At 53.6% G+C, this 27,793-nt stretch overlaps 2 protein-coding genes and 1 long non-coding RNA gene across 3 annotated transcripts; 2 read left to right on the forward strand and 1 right to left on the reverse strand.

Annotated features, from left to right (window-relative positions):
• Positions 1-214: 214 nt before the first annotated feature.
• LOC307109867 lies at positions 215-9,231 on the forward strand. The gene is made up of 3 exons (XR_013814416.1): positions 215-1,033; positions 1,135-1,239; positions 9,121-9,231. It is a non-coding gene; the product is annotated as an uncharacterized lncRNA (long non-coding RNA).
• Positions 9,232-10,099: 868 nt separating this feature from the next.
• Positions 10,100-15,559, forward strand: NPAS4 (neuronal PAS domain protein 4). The gene is made up of 8 exons (XM_079788931.1): positions 10,100-10,982; positions 11,681-11,832; positions 12,006-12,108; positions 12,227-12,488; positions 12,667-12,776; positions 13,118-13,253; positions 13,380-14,809; positions 15,472-15,559. The coding sequence occupies exons 1-8, from the start codon at positions 10,808-10,810 to the stop codon at positions 15,498-15,500; spliced, it is 2,397 nt and encodes a 798-aa protein (XP_079645057.1). The 5' UTR covers positions 10,100-10,807; the 3' UTR covers positions 15,501-15,559.
• Positions 15,560-18,474: 2,915 nt separating this feature from the next.
• On the reverse strand, positions 18,475-22,335 carry MRPL11 (mitochondrial ribosomal protein L11). The gene is made up of 5 exons (XM_079788984.1): positions 22,116-22,335; positions 21,657-21,752; positions 21,122-21,215; positions 20,868-21,027; positions 18,475-19,798 (listed from the first exon to the last, which is right to left on the reverse strand). The coding sequence occupies exons 1-5, from the start codon at positions 22,236-22,238 to the stop codon at positions 19,693-19,695; spliced, it is 579 nt and encodes a 192-aa protein (XP_079645110.1). The 5' UTR covers positions 22,239-22,335; the 3' UTR covers positions 18,475-19,692.
• Positions 22,336-27,793: the final 5,458 nt, after the last annotated feature.

Raw genomic sequence — 27,793 nt, forward strand, 5'->3', positions numbered from 1 at the left:
CGCAGCATGCTTGTTCCTGGAGAGCATGGGCCGGAGCCCAGGATGCGGACTTCCTAGACGGAGGTCCTTCTCCTGTTCCTTGACATTGAAAATGGCTGGCCCAGAATGCCAGCCTCCGGCCCCTGCCCTGCCCGCAGTAGAGGCTCCCCTCCCCGCTGTGGCACCAGCTGCCGTGTCTTCCCCAGCAGAGTCCAGACCTAGGTGGGCTTTCTGGATCCATCTCATTCTGGAGGAGCTTCTGGATTACCATGGACTCTATGACCTACCAACCAGATTGCTGCTTGTGAGCATCCGCTTCCCTCAAAGGCTTCCTGCAGCCCACCAGCTCTCTGGAACTTTCCTGAGCCAGACCTTTTCCAGACTGCTCACCGGTGCCAGCTGGCCTCTGGACGGAGGTGTGGCCTGCAGGCTCCGGCAGGGCTCCCAGCGCCATGTGGACCCAACTCTTTGGACTTCCCTGCCCAATCCCGGTCATGCCTGCGCTCTCCCTGCCGCACCCGCAGGGGCATCTGACCGGCCCTTTGGAAGACAGCTGTGAAGTGCGTGACTAGGCCCAAGGAGCCGTTTGGACATCTCTGGGTCCTTCCTTCCTCGGGACCAGGGCTGGGACCAGAGGTGGATCGGATCGCCCAGCTCGGGACCAAGTCTGACAAAGGAGAGAGACGCATGCTCTGGAGCAGTTAGCCCTGGGCCTTGACTGGCTTTTCCAAGGGGCATCCATTGGAAAAGGCTGATCCTTCACTGCACAGAAGGGGAAACTGAGACAGCAAGAGACGTTGTTTACCAAGGTCACGCGGCGAGTCAGCGCATTGTTGAGACTCGGACCCAGAGCTGCCTCTTGGCCCAGGGTCTTTCTCGTCACCGTGATCCCAGAGGCCAGCCTTCGGGAGGTGCACAGAGGCCACCACGCTGGGAGAGGGACCTGGTTCGGGGCCCACCGTGCGAAGTGTTGGCCGTGTTGCGTGAGCCACTCCATTCTCTGCGCTACGCTGTCACTCCACGTGGATGATCTCCGGGGGCCCCCACGCCAACTGTGAGTCTGGGATTCTCTGAAATGGGGTGTCCTGCCAGGCTGTGGAGTCTCTCTGTGACGGTCTGTGACGACACCTCTGGGCTGTTTTCTCCTCCCACCAGACTGAAGCCAATTCGCAGGCCGGAGTTACTTCAGCCACAGCTGTGCAGGCCTCTCTGGGGACGACCTGTTTCAGAGCCCGTAAAACCCATCGCATCTCTCCAATGGTGAGTCCCTGCTGCACCTGGCACAGACCTGTGAGAATAGCCCCCGAGAGGTTGGGTTTGAAGAAGGAAAGCCACAGGGTCAGCACCAACACCTGTTCTCCCTCCCTCCGCACAGGCCAGGTCTCTAGGGCCCAAAGTGGCCCTGCTCATCCAGGGCCGAGGACGTGGTGCTCTGTGACTTCAGGCCCACGCAGACCCTAGCACTGGGCACACGGGCTCATCCCCACCTGAAACTCGGTCCGAAGACTGAGAGGCACTGGCCAGGTGGACCTGGGCCCCAGAGATGCTCAGGCTGCCCGAGATGGGAGGGCCCCTCCAGGCCAAGTGGTCCAACCCACTGTCCTTTTGTAAATAAGGAAACTGAGGCCCAGAGAGGGGAAGGAACCTGCATAACACACCAGCAGGCTGATGGCAGAGCTAGGACCAGAATCCATGTCTCCTGGTCCTCCCGCCCAAACACAATCCACCAGCATCTAGACTAAGCCTACCTCCAACTCTTCCCGGGCCTGTGAGTCCTGACAGGCTCCTCCAGCCCAGTCCTTGGTGCTGGGTGACTCGGGAGCTCTCCCTTCAGCCGGGTGGTCTTTCCTCTTAGAGCTTCCTGGTCTCCCCTCCCCATTCTGCACAGAAAGCCCATCTTTTTCTGCTTCCAGAAGCTGCTCCATCAATAGGCCATCATCGCCACTACCTCTTCTTGGCATGGTCCAGCCCATTCCTTGAGTCCCAGCATTCCCATTAGTGGGGGGCCTCATTCCCCTGCGCTCGGGGGGCTCTGGGTTGCGTCTAGGGCTTCCCTTCTGTCACTGGCCTGGTCCCAGGCCTACTGCTTTCCCAGGTCACCCAGCCTTTAATCCTGTCAATCTTTCCTGAGACCCCCATGGACCATTCCCTACAGACTTCCTCTCCACGGGGCCCAGGGCTGATGGGAATAATAACAGCCCAGAGGCCACAGGGGTGCTGTGAGGTTTGGGTGCAGTGAATGCACGCGTTAGGTATGTAAGGCCCAGGGAAGTGCCCGTCGGTAAGCGCTCCTGTGACCAGGTGGGCTCAGATGGTGACAAGGAGACCCTTGAGCCCGGAGCCTATGGCGGCCGAGGCACTGTGAGTAGAAGGGGACAAAGGGCTAGGGGGGCTTCTGGGGGTGGGGAGTGATGGGAACCAGGCGGGTTTCAAGCTGGGGAAGACCACGGTCAGATTTGCTTCAGGGGAACTTGGCGGCTGAGCACAGGAGGGGCGTGTTGGGCTTCTACCCTCGGCTTGCTGAGCAGTGCACGAGCCGGTGCCGCCCAAGGAAGGAGCGCACGGGGACCCAGGCTGGACCCTCCGGATGGTGTTGTGTGACCCCCCCGCCCCTGCTGTCATCTTCGTCCTTCTCTTCAGAACCTCTGCAGCTCCAGCCTGGCCCCGCCCATCTGGTGCTCTCAGACCAACCTGGGCTAAGGCTGCAAAGAGCCAGTGGGCGCCCAGGCCCTGTCCCCACACTCACAGCCACAGGGCGAGTGCTGCCTCCTGAACCAGCCCAGGCCATCGCTTCAGAGCCTTGTTTGAAATTATATTTTTCATAAAGTTAAAATAATGACTAACATTTCCTCATTCAACATTTATTGTGCTCCTTTGTGTACCAGGCACTGTTCCGAGAGCTGTAACTTAGCTTTCTTGTGAATCCTTTGATGTGGCTACTATTTCTCTCTTCACATTCCTATTTAACAGATAGGTAAACTGAGGCACGAGAGGTCAAGTCACTTGCCCAATGTGAAGGAGCCAGGACTCCGCGCGGGCATCCCATCCCAGAGCCTCCCCCTGACCTCCACCCCCTCTGCCTCTATGAGCCTCAGGCGCCCTCCTACCTGCCTGCCTGTCCACAAAGAGCTTGGCCTTTTCCCCACAGAGCCCTCTGCTGCAGACCGAGCCGTTCCAGCTCCGTCCTGCCTGGAGCACAGGAGCCAAACTGCCTGGTGGAGCTGGGCCTCAGCACTGGCCCTCTTTGCCTTCGCACCGCACATCTTAGCCGCCTCAGCTGCTGCGGCCGCCTTCGTGCTGCCTTCGTGGCTGCCCGTGCCTGTGCAGTCTCATTCACAGGGCTGCACTCCACTGTCCACCCCCCACAAACACCCGACCCAGCACAGCCTCGCCCAGTCAAACAATCCCTTGACTCGCAGCTTCCCCAGCCCTCCACACCTCCTCCTTGGCTCTCCCCAAACACCCTGCAGACCTCCTCCCGCTTACATGGCTTGATCCAGTTCCCACTGTCTCACCAGCCCGGATGCTCCGTGAGGTTAAGGCCCGGTGTGTGTGACCCAGCCATTGCATTGCCAGAGCCTGGCACAGACTCAGCCCTCGGGCATGTGTGCCTGAGTGAATTACAGACTGAGGCCCAGGTGGACGGGCCCCACGCTGACACTGAGACCCTGGAGACCAGCCACAGATGCAGGTGGAGGAGACAGACAAGTAGACACGCAGTGACAATGCAGGACGAAGAAGCACCAGGGGCCGTGGGGGGGGGGGGGCATTGAGGAGGAGCCCCAGACACAAATGGAGGACAAGCAGGGCAAGTAGGACTGCACCAACTGGAGCGCGGTGGTGGGAGCACTGGGCTGGGCTAACAGATGAATGGTAGTAGGTCTGTCCCTCCTCCCGACCTCCCGCTCCTCTAGGTCACGGCCAATGCCCTGCACTCCTGTCTCTCCCACAGTGCTGAGGAGTGTTGGGCTCTGCTCTGCATTCGGAGAGTTTTCAGCGGATTGCTTTTTCTCTCCCACTGGGAACATGGCTGGGTTGACTCGCTCCTCCTCACGGCATTACTTGTGCCCTCGTCTCTCAGCCCTGCCTTCAGGTCCTCGCCCAGAAAAGCTTCCAGAAAAGCTTCGTCTTTTCCCACCTGAGCTACTCTCTCCCCCTCCCGCCCCCTCCATGGCTCCATGCCCCTCACCTTCTCTGCTCAGGCCATTCACCCGGCTCTGATGGTCCCAACACGTGGGTGCCAACGTGTACCCTCTTCACATGAGATTTGTTGATTTCATAACCATAAATAGATAAAATGTTCTGAATACTTCTCTGTGCAAGTAGAACTGGGGGAGTGATAACATAATGAAAGGGCCTTAGGAGAAAGAAAAACCGCCTGCTAAGATGCAGATGAAGACAAGACAGCCACTGCACAACCAGCTCTCTGAGGGTGACACTTTCATGCATGGACTGCTGGGCCCTAGGCCCTGAACCGGGGGGGTGGGGGATGGGGGTGGAAACGCTTGGGAATCTGTTAGAAAACCTTTTCTCCCATGAATTCAAAAGAACAATCTAGTAAAAAATAGAAAGAAGTAGAAATCAGGAAACCTGAATTCTAATTCTGGATTCCTCTCATTCTAGCCATGTGACCCTGGGCAAGTTACTAAACCTCTCTGGGAAGGTGCATAGAGATTCATCCGCTGGGTTAAACTGGAGGCTCCAGGAGGCCTGAGGCCCCACACTGCTGTCATTTTCCTCCCACTAGGACATTTCCCCCCCTGATAGTACCTTTATCACTAACTAAGGGACACCCTTCCCCCCACCACTTCCTGCAATGCAGTCCTGAGGCTGGGGTTGGGATAGGAATGGAATGGAGTACCCTGACTCTTCATTGCCAACTCCAACTTATGTTGCCATGGAAACAGAATGTGGAGCATCACTCCTGTATGGGGAGGCTATAGCTACACAGCTACAAAAGGCTAGAAGCTAGTGAGGAGCCTATTCCACCGGGCCTCCCGATCTCCCCACTCTTAAGGAGTGCAGGACACTATTGCTCCATGGCACTGGAAGAGTAAAGAGATGACATGATAGCTTAGCATGCCCTGGGCCCAGAGAGCTTCTGGGTGAGAAAAGTAGAGACATGCAGAGATAGTCCTAGTTTGAACTCATCCTTGACTCTAAAAGATGGAAACCCTTTTCTGTAGAGGGCCCGCTAGTAAATAATTTAGGCTTCCCAGGGCATATGGTCTCAGCTGCCCAGCTCTGCCATTGTGGGGTGAGAACAGCCATAGATGGTAGGGATGTAGCTGTGTGTCAATAAAACTTTATTTACAAAGCCACTCAGTGGGCCATATTTGGCATGCAGGCCAGCATTTGTAGACCACAGCTGTACCCCATAACGCAAGAAAAAGAGCCTGGGCTGGGGGCTTAAGGCCCAGCATCACCAATGACTTGCTGTGTAACACTGAGTAAATAATTGCCTGTTTCTTTTCTTTTTTTTTAATGTTTTATTTTTATTAACTTCAGAGAGAGGAAGGGAGAGGGAGAGAGAGATAGAAACATCAATGATGAGAGAGAATCATTGATCAGCTGCCTCCTGCACACTCCACACTGGGGATCAAGCCCGAAACCTGAGTATGTGTCCTGACCAGGAATCGAATCAGTGACCTCTTGGTTCCTGGGCCGATGTTCAACCGCTGAGCCACACCTGACTAGGCAGTAGTTGCTTGTTTCTGAGCCTCAGTTTCACCAAATAGGCATAATAATATGAGTCAGGTTTGTCATGAGAATAGGCTAACAGATCAGAGTAAATCTGAAGTCCTTTCGTTCCTCTGTTCCATCACTTCAGAGCTAACCCCCCTCCCCAGGCCATGCCCTTGACTGCTGAGGATGGCAGCAGCCGCTGGAAGGGGGAGATGCTTCTCTCTAGAGTCAGATTCTTGGTCTGGCTGTCCAGCCTTCAGCCCCATCTCTGCAGCCAGCCAAGCACAGGTGAAAACGTGGGATCCCTTCCTTCCCACCATCCTGTCCTTTGGCCGGAGGCTACGGTTCACTTGAGAAAGTCATGTGGCTGCAGGGGCTGGTGGACAGGCTTTAGAGGGGGCCTTTGAGATTCAGGCTGGGACTAGAGTGAAGAAAGATAAGCTTTAATGCTCCCCAAATTCTTCGCCCATGGCCCCAGTTCCCAGGGGTGCAAGTCAAGTAGCCACACCTGTGGCCTCACCACAGGTGACTGCAGCACCACCAACTGCATTAGTGGATCTTTCTTGAGTCATCTTGTCCAATTGTCTGACCACCACTGAGAGTTTGCAATCCTTGGCATCTTGTCATGTGCTCTGAAGACCCAGCCAGTGATACTCATGTGATATTCACTCATTCTGTGTGTGTGTGTGTGTGTGTGTGTGATTCCCTTCCTCCTTCTTTCTCCTTCTCAGAGATACATCTGTCCAGGCCAAGATAGGATACACCTTGACAGCCCTTTGTCCAATTCCTTGCTCCAAGTCTCCAGAAAAGCAGCCCTAATCAGGGCTGTTCTAAAGGAGCAGACTCCCTACTTACCCTCCAGCTCTCTCCCAGGAGATCATTGTCCCCCAAATCTATGGAAAAGATACACCTCCTCTTCTCTGATAGATGTTGAGGGGTGATGTCCCTCCATATCCCAATAAAGCTATGGGAAGATATGGGCAAGGGTTCTCATGGCCTGTTCTTGCTATAAAAAGTCCTTTTTCGGAAAAAATAATAAAGAAAGAAATCAGCCAATCCCTCCTCAATGCCATCACCTCTTCTTGGTGATTTTTCGGGGAAGGAGTGGGCGGGTTGCTATGGCAACAGATGCGAGCTCCTCTCAGTAAAGAAGGGACCTTGATATTTTTTTTCTCCCATTCTCTCTCTTGGCTGTGTGTGTGTGTGTGTGTGTGTGTGCGCACACGCATATGCCATACATGCCTGTGCCCACACCAGGAAATTTTTTTAGAACTAAAGAAAGTCCTCTTCCCTCAGCTCCCCAAATATGGAGTGATGAAAAACCACTTCTCCTGCAGGCCAGGGAAGATTCGGGACTGTTCAAGGGAAAAGGCTGAGGTCGTATGGGGTTCCTTTCTTCCATCATTTTACTAGAGATTGCATGCAGCGGAGAGAACTTCACAAATGATTGGGGTCCAAGGGCTGGAAAGAAGAGAAGATGCTGGGTGGAGAGAGGTTAGTTAGGGATAGGTGATGCAAGAGCCCAACAGTGACATCAGAGAGGACGGCAACAGAAGGTGCATTGAGGCTGGGGATACATGCCAATCCCTACAGCATGGGATGCTGCGAGAGAAAGGCCCAGGGCAGACTCAGACGTGGACACAAACACACACACGGACAAGGTGGCATATAGAAAGCTGCAAAAAAATAAAAATACATACAGGCAGGCACAAACATAGAACTACATACAACACAAGAAGTCCTAGATGTTTTTTATAAAGACAGGCATAAATGCATAGGGATACAGACACACCACTACAAAGACATGTGCAGACAGACAAAAACATACAAATGCAGTCATGGTTAAATGGACAGCCACACACACATGCACACTCTCACAGTCTGGCCCCCTCCCTTTAATGGCCCGAGCATAGCCAAACAGCCGTGCATAGCTGGGAATGCTGCAGGCTCACCAGCCGGTTTGGCTGGAGTGCTCCTGCTCTCTATCTCTTCCACATACTCACTCCAAAGCCCCTCTCTCAATTCACTCTCTTGCCCACTTTCCTATAGTCTATGGGCTCTGACACCACCCCCACCTCGGGCTTCCAACTCTTAGCCTGTTCTGCTGCTGCTGCTTGCTGCTTGGGGTGTGTGTGTGCGCGGGGGGGGAGGAGTGGGGTGACTCAGCCAGGCCAGGATGACTCACACTGCCAGTATTTTTAGCAGCGGCCAGGAGCTCTCTAGTGTGCCAGCCGCCCCCCTTCTCCTGCTTGCTATTTTGGAACTGTCACTGGTGATATAAATAGCTCCTCTCCCACGGCCTGAGGCTTCTGCCAAGCTATTTTTGGTTCTTCACTGTTAAAAATAGCTCCATGGAGGTGGGAGGAAAAGGGAGTGGGAGCTAGCCTAGGGAGAGGAGACATTGGGGCATTCAGAGCTTCTCAACTTGAATCAGAGTGGGCGAACTAGGATGAACCTTTTTCTACTCCCTCTTTTGTCCATTTCTAGACCATTCTTCCCTTCCAGAGTGTCTCTCTTTTCCCCAGTCTAATCTCTTGGAAAAATCCAAGGGCTCTTCCCTTGCACCCCGTTCTCCCCCCCATGCTTTCTTTACTCCTAGAGCTCAGAAATCTTGGCCCCTGGTACCCTCTCCAATATTCATCCTCAGAGGAAGAGGGGGCATCTCATTGGGACCTCATTCTGAGGCCTGTGTGGTCTCAAGCTCTTCCTTGGATGTCCCAGGCAGACCATGGCCAATATGATGTCCCTGGTGACTTTTCAGAACCATGGACAGCGACCAGAGCCCCATTCTTTCACTGTCAATGTTCTGCTTACTGAAGACCAGCTGGGCCCAACCAGTAGACACTTATCATGGAGAGGGACACTAAGAATGTCTCCCAGCCGGGGCTAGAGCTTCATCAGTGCGTGAAGAGAACAGGAATACTGCCCTGGATTTTCATACAAGAAGGACATCCAAAGATCAAGGGCTTGTCCAGAAGGAAGCTTGAGGGAGGGGTGGGTGAGTACGTCAGGAGTCAGATAGAGATGAAAGTGGAACCATTGCTCTGTCACCCAGACAAATAGGGTTGGAGAGGGTGCAGACACACACACCCTTCGCCTCCATTTCAGTTGTGCCACTGGATGGTTGATGGTCGATGGGAATGTGCCCAACATCGGCCAAAATGGCACGAGCGGTCGGCCACCCTTCTCCTTGGCTGTCTCCTCCTCCCAGTCTGCCTCTCTTGCCAGTGCCCTTTCCCACAAGGAGTGAGGAGTTCCTCGACCCCAAATTTCACTTCTTGCTGTCAACGTGCATCTCTACCCTTCCTATGTGACTTTCTACAATCAGGCCAACCCCTCTCTCCCTTTTCTAAAGTGACCTCATTTCCAGCCCCTCAAGTATTTCACACAAGCCCCCGTCTTCCAAGTGAGACTTCTCACAAACCATCCCCTAGCCCACCCCTTCTTCTTTTATAGGATCCTGGGGAAAAGAAAGGAACCCCTCGGCCCCCGTAGAGAGCAATCATCGGTGCTGAAAGAGAAAAAAGGAAGAGGGAGCTGGGGCCAAGGAAACAAAACCGACAAAGGACATTCGAGAGAGCCGAAGGGGAGTGAATGTGTTGGGAGTAGAGGGCGCAGGCAGCTGAGACGAGGCAATGAGATAAAGAAAGTAGTTCAGGCCGAGAGAGGGGGGTGTGGAGAGTGGAAGGTAGAGAGGCTGAGAGGGGAGTCCTCGCACCGAAGGTGGAGAGGGGTCTGCAGGGGTGTGGAGGGCAGCCTGACGAGCCAAGGGGTCCGCGGTAGGTGCAAGGATCTCCCCTGGAAGGTCCCGCTCGGCCCCCTCGCTCCTCGGCTGCTTCCCCAGCCTCCCGGCCGGAGGCGGAGGGGGGGCCTCGGAGCGCTGCGGAGGCAGCGAGGCTCCGCCTGCCGCTGCGCCGCGGCTCCCGCTGGAGGATTCCTCTCCAAATAAGGAGCTGGGATTCCCCGGCCCCGCCCCCGCCCCCGCCCCCGGCCCGCGGGAGACACCAGCCTGCAGTCGGGCGGGGGTTGGGCGGGGGGAGGGGGGAACGTTCACTTTGGGGGCTGGCGACAGGGGCGGATGGGGGGGAAGGGATACCTAGGGGCAGACTCAGATCCTCACCAGGCCCTGGGCCCTGCCTCAGTTTTCCCCGCCTCTGGCTGAGGGTAATTAGTTGACAGGAAAACGCGGAATCACCGCAGCCTGCAGCGCAGGTGTTGCTGTTTCCATTCTTGGCGGAGGGACCATAGAACCAAGGCCAAAGTCAGCTGACCCCTCTTCCTCAGGGCCCCCTTTCCACCCACCCCAGGGGCTTAGACCCCACCCCCGTGGACTCTCCTGCTAAATCTCCGAGGCCTGGCTCTGGAAGAGGGGGGGAGGGGTGGGGGGAGGAGGCTTGTTCTTTGAAAGTGACTAAGGGAATCCCAGACTCAGGAATCCCTAGAGAGAAACCCTCGCTGTGACCTGTCCCGCAGAGGCTAGCGAAGGCCCTTCTTCCCCTCGCGTGAAGGTGACTTCTGGCCAGCAACTAGGAAGGGGGAGTTTGTGGACAACCATGCCCTCCCCCATTTCCTTATCTCCTTTAAAGATCCATGTCGGAACCAGCCCCTCCTGGCCCTCCGCAGCCTCTCCTGCCAGGGGCTTCTGGCCGCCTCAACCCTTGCCCCGTCGCTTCCCTGGGCTGCACACACTCGGACGCCTGGGTCCCTGCACCCCCTTTCAGGCCTTCCTAACGCAGCACCTGCCCCTCAGCTCGGCTGCCGCCAGCCCCGGCCCCCTCCGCAGCCTCCTTTCTCCCCCTCCCGCCGGCACCCCTCCTGCTCTCGTTCTACGTCACGGGATGACGTAGGAAGTCGGGGAGGGAGGAGGAACGCCTGCCAGTGGCTCCTGCTGCAGTTTGCTTAGCCCAGCCTCCCGCTTGCCCGCCCCCCTTTCTCTGAAGCGTGCCCCCCACGCCTGGCAGGAGCTATATAAGGCGGAACGAGGCAGACGACGGGGGCAGCGCAGCGGAGCGGAGCCCAGGAGAGGAGAGGAGAGAGCGAGCCTGAGCGAGAGACGGGGAAGCGAGGAGGAAGAAGCCACCGGCTTCGGGACAGGACCGCAGGTGCTCGGAGCGCCGGGGCTGGAGCTCCGCAGCTGCTAGGCATGTATCGCTCCACCAAGGGCGCCTCCAAGGCGCGCCGCGACCAGATCAACGCCGAGATCCGGAACCTCAAGGAGCTGCTGCCGCTGGCCGAAGCGGACAAGGTCCGGCTGTCCTACCTGCACATTATGAGTCTTGCCTGCATCTACACTCGCAAGGGCGTCTTCTTCGCCGGAGGTGAGCAAACTGGGGCTTTTGGAGACCCGAGTTGGCGGACACCGGGGACAGTGGAGCTCAGGGAACCCTCCGGGGCTGCCGCATGTCTAGGGTAGCATGTTGGTGAGCTGGGAGAGAGGGGATCAGGGACTAAGGAACTCCTGCTTTTCCTTCCGAGCTCTGTCCAGACTGCACCTTAGTTCTGGGTGTGGATAGAGAGCCTGGACAATGTCCCTAGTGCCAGACTTAGGAAAGGAAGAGAGCCGGGACGGAATGGCCCCAGTTCCCACCCGCGCAGGGGCGCTCCCGGAGCCCGGAGAGGAAAGCCCGGGAAGTTGCAGAGATAGAGTCGCCAAAGCCTGGGGGAGCGCAGCCCCTGTTGGCGGTGCTGAAAGGGCTTCTGCCGCTTTGGAAGCGCTGTCCACGGTGCAGGCAGCACCGCCCGGTTGCGAGGCGCTGCCCGCGGTGCTGAAGGCCAGGGCGGCTCTGTAGCGCTGTCCGTGGTCCTGACATTCAGAGCTGCAGAAGGCCCGGCCGGACTTGGAAGTCCAGCAACAGGTTCCCTGGGCAAGAACCACGGGCAGTGGGTCAACAGGTGTGTGCAGAGGCAGGCCCACGAGCAATCCCTCTGGATTTTCCAAAGTTCACCCCATGCCTTCCTCACGTCTGCTTTGCCTCCTGGTCTTACTCCCGACTCACCGTGTCTTCTCATCCCACAGGTGCTCCTCTGGGGGCCCCCACAGGGCTTCTCTCAACTCAAGAGCTTGAAGACATAGTGGCCGCGCTACCTGGCTTTCTGCTTGTATTCACAGCCGAGGGGAAGCTGCTATATCTGTCTGAGAGTGTGAGCGAGCACCTGGGCCACTCCATGGTGAGTGCTGAGGGGGCTCCCCCAGCTGGGCCAGGGCACAGATGGGACCCAATGAGCTTCCTACTTCTGAGAATTACTTGGGAGCAAGGGTTTACACCCTGCAAGCTGCTATTTGTCAAGGATTGGCTCTTGATGCCTTCGCTAATGATCATCTCCTCTTCACCTTTCTCCAGGTGGACCTGGTTGCCCAGGGTGACAGCATCTACGACATCATTGACCCAGCTGACCACCTAACTGTGCGCCAGCAACTCGCCCTGCCCTCTGCCCTAGACACCGGTGAGCACTCCTTTCTCTCTTCCTCAATCCAATCTCCCGTCTGCTGCCTTGCTCCTCCCCATCTGCCATCTCTCTCAGCCACTTGACTTCTTACCAGTGTTTCTCTTCACTCACCTAGATCGCCTCTTCCGCTGTCGCTTCAACACCTCCAAGTCCCTTAGGCGCCAGAGTGCAGGCAACAAACTGGTGCTTATTCGAGGCCGATTCCATGCTCATCCACCTGGAGCCTACTGGGCAGGAAACCCTGTGTTCACAGCCTTCTGTGCTCCACTGGAGCCGAGACCCCGCCCTGGTCCTGGCCCTGGCCCTGCGTCACTCTTCTTAGCCATGTTCCAGAGCCGTCATGCTAAGGACATGGCCCTACTGGACATCTCTGAGAGGTAAGCCCAGAGTGTGTAGACCCCAGGAGGAAAGCAGGCCAGAGATGAGGGGACCCTAGATTCTGGAGTCAGGGGCAGGGAGGATGGGATCTAAGGGAACAGAGGACCTGGGAGGGAGTGAGATGCCTTGGCAAGCAGGGAAAACAGAAAGCTGACCTCACCTTTTCCACTTTCCCAGTGTCCTAATCTACCTGGGCTTTGAGCGCAGTGAACTGCTCTGTAAATCATGGTATGGACTGCTGCACCCTGAGGACCTGGGCCACGCTTCTGTTCAACACTACCGCCTGTGTGAGTGTCCAGAAAAGCTGGGGACAAGGCAGGGAGCTGGGAAAGGGCATAGGAGATCCTACCAGGAAGGTCTGGTCAAGGCTGATGCTGGGGAGGCACCAGAGGCCAGCAGTTTTGGATGCTATAGGGTGCACATTAGGGTGAGGAGTAAAAGTGAAAATAGCATCAGAACTGGGGGACTCCAAATGGCGAGGCCAAGGTGGGGAGCTGAGTGGTACAGGTTAGGGTAGTCAGAAGAGCATGCTATTGATCCCCAAACTCAGTGGAGAGGTCACTGGGGGTGATAGTTTAGGTGATGTTATGTGATGTGTCCTAACTCTGCATTTTTTCTTTCCCTTCAGTGGCTGAGAGTGGAGATATTCAGGCAGAGATGGTAGTGAGACTGCAGGCCAAGCCCGGAGGCTGGGCATGGATTTATTGCCTGTTATACTCAGAAGGTCCAGATGGCCCCATTACTGCCAATAACTACCCAATCAGGTGAGCTGTGAGGCAGGAGCCTGGGGTGGGGGGCAGCGGAGGTGGGCATGGAGGAGATACAAATCTGGGAACTGCTCTGGGAGTGGACACCAAATCCTTACTGGCTATCTCTTCCCTCCCCTCCAGTAATACAGAGGCCTGGAGCCTCCGCCAGCAGCTGAACTCTGAAGACACTCAGGCAACCTATGTCCTGGGTACCCCAACCATACTGCCCTCATTCCCTGAGAACATCCTCTCCCAGGAGCAGGGTTCCAGCCGTAACCCACTCTTTACCCCAGCCCTGGGGGCTCCCAGAAGCACCAGTTTCCCCACTGCTCCTGAGATGGGTGCTGTCTCAACATCAGAAGAGCTTCCCCGACCTCCCAAAGAGCTGGGCTTCAGTTACCTGACATTTCCACCTCGCTCTGAGCCTTCTCTTCAAGCCGACCTGAGCAAGGATCTTGTGTGCACCCCACCCTATACACCACACCAGCCAGGAGGCTGTGCCTTCCTCTTCAGCCTCCACGAGCCCTTCCAAGCCCACTTGTCCACTCCATCCAGCTCTCTCCAAGGACAGCTGACTCCAAGCACCGTGACCTTCTCTGATCAATTGACGCCCAGTAGTGCAACCTTCTCAGATCCACTGACTAGCCCACTACAAGGCCAGCTGACCGAAACCTCAACCAGAAGCTATGAAGATCAGTTGACTCCCTGCACCTCCAACTTCCCAGACCAGCTGCTTCCCAGCACTGCTGCCTTCCCCGAGCCTTTGGGCAGCCCTGCCCATGAGCAGCTGACTCCTCCCAGCACAGCATTCCAAGCACATCTGAACAGCCCCAGCCAAACTTTCCCAGAACAACTGAGTCCCAATCCCACCAAGACTTACTTCGCCCAGGAGGGATGCAGTTTTCTCTATGAGAAGTTGCCTCCAAGTCCCAGCAGCCCTGGTAATGGGGACTGCACACTCCTGGCCCTAGCCCAGCTCCGGGGCTCCCTCTCTGTGGACCTCCCCTTGGTGCCCGAAGGCCTGCTTACACCTGAGGCCTCTCCAGTCAAACAGAGTTTCTTCCACTACTCCGAGAAAGAGCAGAATGAGATAGACCGTCTCATCCAGCAGATCAGCCAGTTGGCTCAGGGCATGGACAGGCCCTTTTCGGCTGATGCTTGCACAGGTGGGCTGGAGCCACTTGGGGGGCTGGAGCCCCTGGACTCCAACCTGTCCCTGTCTGGCCCTCCTGTGCTCAGCCTGGACCTGAAACCCTGGAAATGCCAGGAGCTGGACTTCCTGGCTGACCCTGATAACATATTCCTGGAAGAGGTGCCCGTGGAAGACATCTTCATGGATCTCTCTACCCCAGACCCCAATGGGGAATGGAGTTCAGAGGGTCCTGAGGCAGCGGTCCCAGGAGGGGCCCTGTCGCCTTGCAACAACCTGTCCCCAGAAGACCACAGCTTCCTGGAGGACCTGGCCACATATGAAACCGCCTTTGAGACAGGTGTCTCAACATTCCCCTACGATGGGTTTACTGATGAGTTGCATCAACTCCAGAGCCAAGTTCAAGACAGCTTCCATGAAGGTGAGTCCAGCCTAAAAGTTCAAGACCTCAAGTCCCTGTCCTGCCAGCGAGATACTGGGTGGAATTAGAGGAGTAAATTCCCCTCTCTGTACCTCCACTTTATTAATGGGATAATATTGTCTGCTGCCCAGGTTAGCAGTGAGAATCAGAACTAATGAAAAATAATCTGGAAATTCCTGACAAGTAGGCCTGAAGAGCAGGGGTTTGGGGTGTGGGATAAATGCAAGAGGATCCTTCACTAATGGTTTCTCCTTCTAAACTCTGTGAAGGACCTAGATCAGCCATCATCACCTCATTTTACAAATGAAGACAATCAAGGTCCCAGGGTTAAAGAAACTTGCCTAAGGTCCCACACAAATTGATGGGAGAGGCATTAGAGCCCCATCTCAGTATTCTTAACCCCTAAAGGGGATACAGACTGAGCGTTTATAGGCATTTGGAAAAGTAAGAGAGGCTGTCTGCTATGGCTCCATACATTCCAAAACTATAGCCATGGTTTCACTCCATCTGTCCAAATTGCTCCCTTTTCTGCTAAACCTCTGTGATCATTCAGTCATTGGGCCAACATATTTGAAGCCCATACTATGTGCCACATCCTCAGCCTGGCTTTCCTAATAGGCCTACTGATTGTCCTCTCTCTCTCCCTCTCTCTCTCTCTGCAGATGGAAGTGGAGGGGAACCAACGTTTTGAATAAGTCTGTGACTTAACGTCGTCAAGTATGGCATATTGTCATCAAGACGTGGAGCTGCTCTCCACCCCCCCGGGACTGTTGGGGGGATTCTAGGGGCTGGAGGGGGATATATCTGATTCCCCAGGCCCTGCAGGATTGGGTGGGGGGAGGAGGGAGGGCTAGGGAGGGGAGCTTCTTTTTAAAATTTAGAGACTTCCAGCGATCCCAGTTTCCATTTCAATCTGTATTCACTCGTAGTGAGTTTCCTTGAATGGGATTTCAAGTGGAGAATGGGGGAGTCTCACTTACCCCCAGTGCTGCCCCATGGGCTTGGGCCAGTTCTCCACTCCTGGGGGCCAAGCCACCCCTGGGCCTTGGTGGGGGAAAGGCAGCACCCATTCGGGCCAGCCTGTGCCCCGAGGGGCTCTTGACACCCACGTAGAATTCTCTACACACCAGTAACGGGATTTCAATTCCGATGGACTCTGCCGCCCTGGCGGCCCTTCTTGTGACTTTTGCGCCCCGCACCTGGGGTGGGGGGCGTGAAGAGACGCTACGTTTCTTTCCGATGGAGGAAGGCAGACCTGCCGCTGTCACACGTGTGCTTGCACGAGAGCGTGTACCTGGTGCAGGACTCACCCGGCTGCCAGACTGCCTGGGCCTGCCCAGGTGGCCACCTCGTGGTGCTGTGGTGACTTTGTAGCCAACTTTATAATAAAGTCCAGTTTGCCTTTTTGGTACGTCTGGTGTCATGCTGTAAAAGAGGGAAGGGTGGGGACCTGAGAGGGTTGGAAGGCCCAGATGGGAGTGTGGGGGTCTGGAAGTAAAGTCTGGACCTGCAGACGGCTTGGCATTTCTTGATTCACTCATTTGCTCCTGCCTTTGTTCATGCAACATCTGAGTGCACAGTGTGCTGTCCGCCCTGTGCTGGAAGCTGGAGAGTTTGGAGCTGAAACAACAGATGCCACAACTTGCCTTCAAAATGCTAGAGGGTATTGGCATCTCCGCCGTGCTCGGGCTTGAAGTGCTCACAGTGTGGGAGGAGCAGAAGGGCGTGGGGACGGGTAGCGGGTTCCGCCTGGCATTTTCCTGGGTATGGGTTTGAAGTCTCAGGACATGAGTTTCTTTCTTCAGCTGGTCCTGCAGGGAAACAGCTTCCCTTTGTGGCCTGTTGGAAATGATCACCACCTGGCGTGGGCCTTTCAGCTGACAAACACGTTTATATCCCTCATTCCCTGCAACGAGGCCTCTGAACAGGCCTGTTAGCGCCATTTCACTAATGAAGGAACGGAGCATCACAGGGAAGAAGTGATCCCCCCCCCCCCAGTTGGTGAGAGCCATCCGTGGGCAACACGTCATCTGCATCCAAGCCCTGGGCCCGTGAACCACCATCTCAAATCATCCCATCCCAGATTACCCGAGACGGCAGGCTTGAACTGGAGCAGGGAGCCTCTTCCCTCCAGGGCAGCATACTAAAGCTTTCAAAAATACTGTTTTCCTCCGAGCTTGAGGGCCCAACAGCCACAGGGTGTGGTAGGGGGAAAATGCAAATTAGGAGACAAAAAGGCCTGGATTTAAACTCACCAACTTTTTGCTGAGTGGAACCTGAGCTTCAGTTTCTTCTCAGGTAAATTGGGGCTGGAGTCCAGCCGGTGTGGCTCAGTGGTTGACTGTCCACTTATGAACCAGGAGGCCCAGGTTATGGGCTGGATCCCCAGTAGGGGGTGTGCAAGAGGCAGCTGATCAATGATTCTATGTCATCATTGATGTTTCTATCTTTCTCTCCCTCTCCCTCCCTCTCTGAAATGAATAAAATATATATATGTATTTTTTTCATATATATATATATATATATAATGTATATATGAGAAAAAAGCACTTTGCTGGTGATTGGTGGAGGTGGTGGGTGATAGGAGAGAGTGTGCGAATTGTTGAGAAGGAAGGTGACTTCAGAAAGAGACCCTGGCCACCAAGTTAGTTGGAGAGGAAAAAATTAGAAGAGCCAATAGCTCCACCTGCTGGACAGAGAAGTAACTGCTTCTGTTCCTCTCAGAGCTTCAAAGTTTAGAACAGATAGATATACTGAGGTCCAGGGAGAGGAAAGTACTTGCCTAATGGCACCCTCACATCTGACCCTCAGCCAGTTCTCTTCCTACAGATACCAGACTCTGCCCTGGGAGCAGAATGCAGGAAAAAGAACTCAAGTTTTGGGGTCATGAAGACAGTTCAAGTGCTGGCTCTGCAGCTTCATTTCTTCATGTGATAAATAGTATTTACAATTCCTACATGTGGCAGTGCTCTGGGTGCTGGCAATGCAACAGCGAACAAGACACAAGGTCCCTGGGCTCACAGAGCCTGCATTCTAGCTGTGGGAGACATAACAGAAATTAAATAAGCAGTCTGCAAAAAGTGCACAGTATGTTGTTCAGTAAGGGAAAGAACCAGTTCTCTGAAGGCAGGAACTGTGTCTTACATTTATTGTCCTCAGTAGTAGGAGCACTGAGCACAGTACCTGATAATAAGCCACTCAAAACTCTTTTGCAAATGATGTTCATCCTCAGTTTGTGTATGTGATATATATTAAATATGTTTATTGATTTTTAGAGAAGGGAGAGGGATAGACAGAAACATCAATGAGAAACATCATCAATTGACTGCCTCCTGCACACCTCCCGCTGGGGATCGAGCCTGCAACCTGGACATGTGCCCTTACTGGAAATCGAACCACAACCTCTTGGGTCATGCTCAACCACTGAACCATACCCAGCGGGGCAATATATATATATATATATATATATATATATATATATATATATATGCAAATAAAATACCCAACAGTTATTTTATTGCTGCTTCTGAGGACTTGGTTAAATAAATTATGGTCCACTCACAAGACAAAATACTAAGCAGTCATCAAAAATTGCTTAAAGAAGATAATGAAAAACGTTCTAAAGAATTGCCAAGTTAAAAGTAAAATACAACAGTATCTAGAGTATGACACCACTTTATTTAAAAAAAACACAAAACCATTATATACAAATACATGCACAAAGAAACAAAGAGTAGAAAAGATATATACCTAAATACTGGTAGGAGTCTCATCTGGGTGGTGGGATTACCCAAACTGGAGTTATTTTTTGTGTGTGTTTTCCAAATCTCGGTGCAAAACAAAAAGACTAGCACGTTAATATGTGTTCGGTAAACGTGAATCCATTTCTGCCCCGACTCCTCCGCTCTTCTCTGCAGGGACAAGTCCTTGATGTTCTGGGGAATGGGGAAACAAAAGCCAGGGCTTCCTAAGGTCTTCTCCCCCCTTGGGCAGGGACCCACTGAAGCTTTGCTTCTTCCATGGGTCTGTAGCCACGAGCCCAATAGTTCACATTCAGCCAACACCTGATCCAGAGCGAGGATCAGCTTAGCAGAGGGGCCTGAAATAGCCGTGGGATCTGGGCACTTGTGCAGTAACACTGTTGGGGCTGTGACCCGAAGTCACCACAGGGGTCTGTTTCTGTTGAACTGGCAAGTCCCCAAGAGTTAAGAAATGTTTCTGGCCCTAACTGGTTTGGCTCAGTGGATAGAGCATCAGCCTGTGGACTGAGGGGCCCCAGGTTCGATTCTGGTCAAGGGCATGTACCTTGGTTGCGGGCACATCCCCAGTGGGGGGGTGTACAGGAGGCAGCTGATCGATGTCTTTCTCTCATTGATGTTTCTAACTCTCTATCTCTCTCCCTTCCTCTCTGTAAAAAATCAATAAAATATATTTTAAAAAATATGTTTCTGATTACAGCACAAGCAACATCTGCCGCTTCTGTACACACAGCCCCAGCGTTCGCAGCCCCCACCTACCCTGCTTGTTTTGTCATCGGTGGGGAGGAGGGCTGCTACGCTGACCTCTGCCACCAATTCAACCTGCACAAGTTGCTCTGCTTGGCTGAGCCTCGGATCATGTATCTGAGAAGCAGCATGCAGAGCCCTGCTGTCTGTGTTGCCACCATCAGTACTGGTCCCTTTCCCCCAGGGTCCTAAGACAGAACTCAAGAGTGGGTGACAGAAGATGTTTACTTAGGCTGAATCCCGATACATCCATAGGTATAAAAATACATAATCTGAAGTCAGGGCAGTAATTATCAGGTTGGTGTCATCTCCCCTCTCCCCTTCGGCACAGCCTTTCCAGCGGCTCCCTTCCAAATTCTGGAGTGTGCAGGACAGGGGTCACTTCTTGGCAGCTTCTGCCTGAGCTGCCAAATCGGCCTCTTTCTGAGCCGCCAAGAATATGGCTCGCTCCTTCTGAAAAGCTGCCAGCTCTTCCGCACTGAGGCTGCAGGTACAAAAAAACAGATGGCGAGTGAGTGGCCCACGTCATTGTCTCAGAATCCTTTCTCCCCTCCTGGCCTTCGCATACCTCTGCTCATCTGTTTCCTCGGCCAGGAATGCCACCCACCATCCTCACCACCTCTGCCTTTTGCTCCCTTCTTTAAGCCCTACGGTCCTCCGAGGCCCCGGCTACATCTCAGCCCAGATCAACTGGCTCTTCCTCTGTGCCCCACAACACTGTGCAATAAAGCCTTTGGGCACGTGTGTCTCCCCCTCAACAGGGATCAGATGTACGCATTTCTGTGCTCTCGGTCAAAGTAAAGATTTGAGAAAAGTGAAGGCCATTCTTGTTCCCTGCTGAACCCCACTTCTCCTGGGAAACAACTGGCAGCAAAAGACCAGTAAAGGGTTGAGTGCTGACCCTGCTTCTGCTGTTGTCTGGGCCAGACGCCCTCTCACCTAACATCTCACTTCAAAGACACAATTCCTGCGGTCATCTGAAGCCCCAAGGTGGGGGCCCCTGTTGGCCTGGCCTCTCTCAACTATTTCCTATTCTGCCTGTAACGAGGATTGTACACCAGATTACACTGAACTTCTTTGCTGCACTCTTTCACATTCCATCCTTCACAGGAATCCCTACTTTTTGGAATGCTTGCCCCCAGTCCTTGACTTCCTTTTCCAGATCTCTGTCACCTCTCCTACAAAGTTCCCATTGACACACCAGGCAAATCAGAAGCCCTACACTTTGTTCTCAAGACAGCTGTCCTTCAACACTGCCTGTCTGCAGTCTAATGCTCCATTTGTGCGTCTGCCCCCAGCTCTGGACTGTGACTTCCTTAAAAGTGGGGCCAAGCATGGCTATCTTGTTCCTAGTTTATCCAATGCCCAGACAACATCTAACACGCACAAGGTCCTTAACAAATGTATTCCAAATGAATGAATGGGGCTCCCAAGACTCTAAGGTCCTTTGACTCAGAAGCTGACTCTCCCACTAATGTGCACACTCTGTCTTGCCCCAAAGTCAAGAACTGTCCAGGTCGTCCCCTTATACTGTGCTTCCCCAGAACACTCACTTCTTCACCACACGAATGCCCAGGGAGCGGGCAGAGCCAATGACGGAGCGGACAACAGCGGACAGGGGCATGTCCCGCAGGGTGAAGGCATCGTCCTGAGCTTTAACACAAGCAATCTCATACACGTGCTTCAAGGACACCAGGCCTGCCACCTCCTTCCCTGGAGGGAAGAAACAAGCAGCCCTTCAGTTGTCACTGCCTCCTTCCAGCACCCCCCTCCCCCCCCAAATCCCAGGGGCCTACCCGACCCTCACCTGTCTGCCGGGCCCCTTTTTCAATCCCAGCAGCTGCCTTCAGGAAGTAGGTAACAGTGGGTTGTCCTATCTTGATTTCAAACGTCCTGTCAGGCTTAATGAAAAATAAATAAATCAATAAATCAATCAATCAATAAGAGAATATCTCTTCCTGCCTCTCCCAACCTCTGCTGCCCCAACCGAGGGTACTTCTAACTTCCTGTCTCCCCTTGCCCTGAGTCCCTTTCTGATGGCGTCCCTCCAAAAGACCACAACAATAACCCTGTAGCAAACAGCCCTGTCACGTCTATTCCAGGCCCAGCTGTGCTCAGGAAGTCCCCAAGACGTGAACGGACCAATGGGAGACCTGCCACGCGGCAGGGCAGGCTCAGAAAAGACACTCCGGTCTCCACGGCGTAAATGGGGAAAGTGGGGCCCAGGAACAGGAAGAGACTTGCCCCGAGTTAGGGACGGTGGCAACCCCAGGCGACCAGTCCCAAGCCTGAGGGAGCGCGGGGAGATGAGAAGAAACTAGGCCCACAGTCCCGTTCGGCACCTTCACAAAGATCTTGGTGGGCAAAGGGATGCCTTCTTTGATGTCCTTCGTCTTCTCGTTGAACTCCTTGCAGAACTGGTTGATGGAAACGCCTCGCTGTGGCGGAAGCACAGGGGCTAGTATAGGGAGGAAGGAGCGCTCCCTACCACCCGGGAGCCTCCCTCCACCCCTCCTCCATCTCCATCTCCATCTCCATCTCCATGTCTCCATGTCCCCATCCTCTTTCCTCCACCCAGATTCAACGACCACTTATGAGCCAGGTGGTCTGCACGCAGCATCCCTCTCTGTCCGCACCACAGTCCGCTGAGGAGGCGCAGCCTCCAGGAGGCACATTCAGCGTGTGGGTAGCAGAGCCGCGCTTGGAACCGAGGCCTCCCCGGCTCCCGAGCCCGCGCCCTCCACCCAAGCACTAGCTCCCACCCTCCCGCGCCTCCCACGCCGAGACCCAGCGCGCCGCACCTGACCCAGGACGGGGCCTAGTGGGGGCCCCGGCATGGCCTGGCCCGCTCGCACGATGGTCCGGATCACGCCCCCGACCTCGGGTTTCTTGGCCGCCCGAGTGGCCCGGATTAGCTTCGACATGACGCGGGGCTCACTGCCTTCGTTCACCTCAGGTCAACAGCAAGACAGACGGCTCTGGGCGCCGCCATCTTGTGTCAGAGGTCACGGGTCCTCTCTTTAGGTTAGGGCTGGTGAGGCCAAAGAAGAGCAGAGTTGTTTCGGTCCTCCAATGAGTAAGACAAAGAGGGTGACATAAAGAAAAAACCTTTTACCTTGCCATCTGAAGAGAAGATAGAGGCAGGACCCGAATGGTTCGGGTACACATATTTCTCCCGAAGAGCACATAGGCAGTACCTCGGACAGCTAAGCTAGAGAAGGCCCTTAATGTGCGCACAGCATTGTGGGTATGGTAGTTTTGGCCGCTTTGCAAATCCCGCAGATTGCTGTGCGCTGGGGCGCTATCTGCTGGACATGGCGATTGTCCTTGGGTTGGAAATGAACCTAGAGCTCATTTCCTCACCTGTTGTTCAAAGGCGGTATGGTTAAGAGTACAGCATGTTCCTCTTGCTGCCTGTGAACTTGATGAAGTTTGGACCCCCAGTGTACACAGGACAAAAAGATTCACTGGGCTACAGCTACAAGGAGAAAGGAGACAGAGGGAAGTGGAGTGATGAGAGATGTAGGAGGTCCCAGCTGGAAAGGCCAGTAGCCTGCTTCCCAGGTGGGTTAATGGACCCAGAAAAGTGGTTCAGGCCAGAGGTCTGTGGGTGGCTAATCCCATTCCCCAAGGAGGCAGCAAGACCCTGGTGAGGGCCCTAGCTGGTTTGGCTCAGTGGATAGAGCGTAGTCCTGCGGACTGAAGGGTCCCGGGTTGATTCCGGTCAAGGGCACATGCCCAGGTTGCGGGTTCCATCCCCAGTAGGGGGTGTGCAGGAGGCAGCCCATCGATGATTCTCTCTCATCCTTGATGTTTCTATCTCTCCCTTCCTCTCTGAAATCAATAGAAGTATATTAAAAAAAAAAAAAAAAAGACCCTGGGGAGGGAACAGCTGTGTAGTGACCACTGAAGGCTGGGCAGAAATGACTATGCTTTGAAGGGTGACATGGAGAGAACAGAGAAGCTGCCAGCCCTGAAGGGCATGGCTGACCAGCTAGAGGCCTTCTCCCGGTGAAGGTCCAGTCAGGCCATGGGGACCTGTGTGAACGGACGACATTGGGTGACAAGTACATTCTGCTGAGGCAAGGGCTGGGATTCCGATTTCCACCAATGGAAACAAAGATGAAGTTGAGAAGAAAAGTTACCCTGAGATCTGTCTTTGCCACACAAACAATGCTCAGCCAGGTACCCTGAAAGCCCCCTGTAGCAGTAGGAAAGCAGACAGAGACAGAGGAAGGCAGAGGGAGGAGTGGGCTGAGCTTCCTTCAACCTTTGATGGAAGACACGGAGATATGGGACCTAGAATTGCCTACATACAGTTCACCCCTCTCCCTCAGCCCCCACATCCAACTGTCCCCAAGTCCATCGACTTACATCCCCACAGTTCTCTCCAATCCTGCCATCCCCTCTGTGACTGCCCAGAGAGAAGGGGTGACATCCACTTTCAGCCTCTCCCAACATACACTTCTCCCTCATCGTGTGACTTGGGGCAAGTCCCTTCACCTCTGTAGGCCTCACTTTTCTCAACTGTGAAATAATCCTATATAATAAAGATGTAATATGCAAATGGTTGTTTCACCACGAAGGACTGTGGAACAACCAGATCATGGATCAGCAGGAGGGTGGGGCAGCGAGCTACAAGCGGGCAGGCAGAGAGCTACAGGAGGGAGCAGGGCAGCAAGCTATGAGGGGGAGAGGGGGGCGGGGGGAGCTACTGGAGGGCGGCAGCGAGCTACTGGTGCACGGATTCGTGGGCAGGGCTACTAGTAATAATAATAAGGATACCTACCACACAGAACTGTTGAGAGAATTTAATGAGATTACCCAGGTAGGGTGCTTAGCTCAGGTCTGGCATGTGGTGTATGGTAAGCACTCTCTAAAGGTTAACTATTTTTATTGTCACTTCAGGCTTCATCTTTCCTTGGCTGGACACTCAGGACAGCCCCCTTTATGGTCTCTCTGCCCCCATTCTTGCCCCAACAATCTATCCTCTCCAACTCATCTAGTGTCAGTTCCCGAAAACTTGTCAATGTCAATACAGCTTTTTTCCCCAGAGTGAGGGTCTTGGTCCATCTGAGACACTTATTAAAATTCAGTTCTCTGGGATCCTCTTCCAGTCCCAGGGGATCCTACTGAGACTCATTGCTCTATAAACTGAAGTCTATACTTGGTGTGGGATTCAAGACCCTGGAGCTAGCCAACTTCTCCAACCTGCTACTCCCTACCTCACACCATACCCTCAGCCACATCACAGTGTGCACTTTCCTGCCACCCTTCGCTCTCCTGGGCCTCCATCTGTGCATATGCAGACCTGGACACTCTTTCTCACCTTTTCTTCCCAGCTCCCTCTGCCTCCATACCCTTCAGGAAGGTTCCTCTGATAGGCTGAATTTTCTCCACCCAAAAGTAATATATTAAAGCCCTAACTTATAGTGCCTCCAAATGTGATAGGGCCTTTACAGAAAGGTGGTTAGTTAAAATGAGGCTATTAGGTTGGGCCCTCATCCAATCTGACAGGTGTCCTTATAAGAGCAATCAGGACACAGACATGCACAGAGGAAAGACCATGTGAGAACACAGTGAGAAGGTGGTCGTCTGCAAGCCAAGGAGAGAGGCCTCAGAAGAAAACAGACTCGCCCACACATTGATTGATTTTAGGGATTTTTTCAATTAGAATTGTGACCTATCAGTGGGTTATGAAATGGATTTCATGAGTTCAACCAGCATTTTTAATGAAATAGAATAGAAAATGGGTATATCACATGGAGTAAAGATAAGTGTTTTTGCCCTGGCTGGGTGGCTCAGTTGGTTGGAGTGTCACCCCATGCACCAAAAGGTTTTGGGTTTCATTCCCGGTCAGGGCACATACCTTTGATCCCCGGTCAGGGCACACACAGGAGGCAACCAATCTGTGTTTCTCTCTCACATCAATGTTTCTCTCCCTTCCTTTCTAGAATCAATAAAAACATATACTCACTTGAGGCTTTAAAAAAAAATTATAAGTGTTCTCATGAAACCTGTGCTTCCTTTGTGTGTCTGTGTGTATATATTGGATCACAATAAAAATGTATCTCTTGCCAAAACCGGTTTGGCTCAGTGGATAGAGCATTGGCCTGAGGACTGAAGGGTCCCAGGTTCGATTCCGGTCAAGGGCATGTACCTTGGTTGCGGGCACATCCCCAGTAGGGCGTGTGCAGGAGGCAGCTGATCGATGTTTCTCTTTCATCGATGTTTCTGGCTCTCTGTCCCTCTCCCTTCCTCTCTGTAAAAAATCAATAAAATATATATTTTTAAATGTATCTCTTACGAATGCTCATGGCCCAGCCTCCCCCCAAATAGAAAGCACTGCAGTGGCCTGTGTGACCCTAAAAAATGATGTTACATCTTGCTCATTCCTGTATGTCCAAGGCCTAACCTTGGGCCTGGCATGCAGTAGGCCTTTGGGAAATATTTGTGGAACAAATGTAATGATCCCTGCATGTATTATCTCCTGTGCTTCCACTGCTGTGACCCTAGTATCAGCACCAACATCTTTCCCCTGGATGACAATAGCATCCTAACAGCCCCCCACTGTGGCTCAGAGCCAGAGGTTGAAAGGCCTCCTGACTCTTGAGGGAAAGGTGGCTGTGCAAGTCACTCCCATGCACTGAAGCTGGCTCCCTGGGTCCTGCTGGGAGGACAGGTATTGCTTGTGGGTGCCGGTCAGGCAGTTCAGAAAAAATGGTCTAGGTTCTCAATTCAAGATGGCAAAAGCTGGACTTTTTCAGAGGAGCGAGACGTGGGAGACAAATCCAGAATAGAACACAAACTGGTCACGCAACGGAAACAGAAGAGCACAGGGAAGGTCTGCTAACCAGGGCGGCAGGTGGACGTCACCTGATGGGCCCGCAAAGGGAAGGCGGAGGGCTCTGAGGTGAGGCTGCCTCTGAAGCACGCCGTCCTGCCCCGCGTGTGCAGAAAACGGGGCTCCCGGAAGGCCCGGTCACAGCCTGGAGCTCTGGTGTAGACGTGGCTGCTGGAACTCCAGAGGCAGAAAAATGGCCCTCCTGTGGCCACCCTGCCAGGGGTGTACGGGGGGTCACCCCCTTCCCTGAGGCCCAGGCTTCCTTCTGTGAGACAGTGGCACCCAATGACCTTCCTGGTTATTGGTTACCGGACTGTGGGCCTGGCAAGTTCTGATCCCCAGAAAGCATGTGACCTGGGAGGGGCGGCCCTGCCTTTCAATCCCATCCCTGGCGGTGGCTCAGGTTTGTTCCTGCCTGAGTCTCAGGCTCCTAATCGTTCAGAGCAGGGGTGGAAACAGGTCACCTGTCCACCCCGTCCTGCTGGAATATTCTAGGGTTCTAAGCTTGCGTTTTGCTCCTAGGCTATTCCCGCTATCATGGTTTCTTGTGGCTTCCTGATTCCAAACCTGTGTTGCTCGTGCCTGATGTGGGGAGGCTGGGGTCCAGATGACAGCTGCCAGCATACAGGGGGTAGTAGTGCCACACAGAAGGTGGCACGCCCACACAAAAGACCTCAAATGCCCTCTCTCCAGCCCCAGCCTTGTGCGTGTGCATTTTCTCTGCCAGGTCAGACACGGAGAAGACGGAAAAAAAGACCTCCTCTTTCCCCCATCCACCTGCAATCTCTGACTCTCACTTTACAGTGGGAATCCGTTTGCCTAAGTTACTAAGTCAGGGACTCCTATGCAGTCTGTGCAGCCTACTCTACTGCCCCCCCCCTTTCTAATGAATGGCTAATTGGCTTGGAAAAGACAGTCTTTAGTGAAAGAGACCTCTCCAAAGTTCTTAAACAGCTGTGCGAGACTATAAAGGGAATTAAAAATCCTAGATCAGAGAGAGGTTAGCAAGATTTTTTTCTGTAACAGCCAGAGAGTAAATGGCTTACGATCTCTGTTGGAATTCCAAGCCTCTCTTTATAGTTTGAAAGGAGTGCTCCCACTCTGCTCAGACTCTCCGAGAGCGGCCCAGGCTGCCAGAGCCTGGCCTAGCCTCAGAGTCTCTCTCTGTTCTTCTCTCCTTTCCTCTCTCTCTAAAAATCAATCAATAAACAATTCTAGTTAAAAAAAATAAATAAACTTGTATCTTGTTCTTCTCTTTTGTCTCCCCCCACCCCCACACCCCTTTTCTGAAGCAGTTTAAGGTTAAGATCTAGATTGAAGGGAGAGAAGGGAGGGGCTGAACAAAGGGATCTCAGAATAATACTGCATTAAAATATATATATATATATTGATTTCAGAGAGGAAGGGAGAGGGAGAGAGAAAAACACCAACGATGAGAGAGAATCATTGATCGGACGCCCCCCACTGGGGATCAAGCCTGTAACCGGGGCATGTGCCCTTGACCAGAATCAAACCTGGGACCTTTCAGTCTGCAGGCTGACGCTCTATCCACTGAGCCAAACTGGCCAGGGCTACTGCATTTTTTTAAAAAATATATTTTATTGATTTTTTACAGAGAGGAAGGGAGAGTGATAG

This window comes from Cnephaeus nilssonii (assembly GCF_951640355.1).
Source record: "Cnephaeus nilssonii genome assembly, chromosome: 13".
Lineage (NCBI taxonomy): Eukaryota > Metazoa > Chordata > Mammalia > Chiroptera > Vespertilionidae > Cnephaeus > Cnephaeus nilssonii.

Coding starts and splice junctions, on each gene's coding strand:
- NPAS4 (XM_079788931.1), top strand. CDS start 10,808: ATGTATCGCTCCACCAAGGGCGCCTCCAAGGCGCGCCGCGACCAGATC. Junction 10,983..11,680: donor GGGCGTCTTCTTCGCCGGAG/GTGAGCAAACTG, acceptor CTCATCCCACAG/GTGCTCCTCTGGGGGCCCCC. Junction 12,109..12,226: donor GCCCTCTGCCCTAGACACCG/GTGAGCACTCCT, acceptor TCACTCACCTAG/ATCGCCTCTTCCGCTGTCGC.
- MRPL11 (XM_079788984.1), bottom strand. CDS start 22,238: ATGTCGAAGCTAATCCGGGCCACTCGGGCGGCCAAGAAACCCGAGGTC. Junction 21,753..22,115: donor TAGGCCCCGTCCTGGGTCAG/GTGCGGCGCGCT, acceptor CTTCCGCCACAG/CGAGGCGTTTCCATCAACCA. Junction 21,028..21,121: donor AAAAGGGGCCCGGCAGACAG/GTGAGGGTCGGG, acceptor TCTTCCCTCCAG/GGAAGGAGGTGGCAGGCCTG.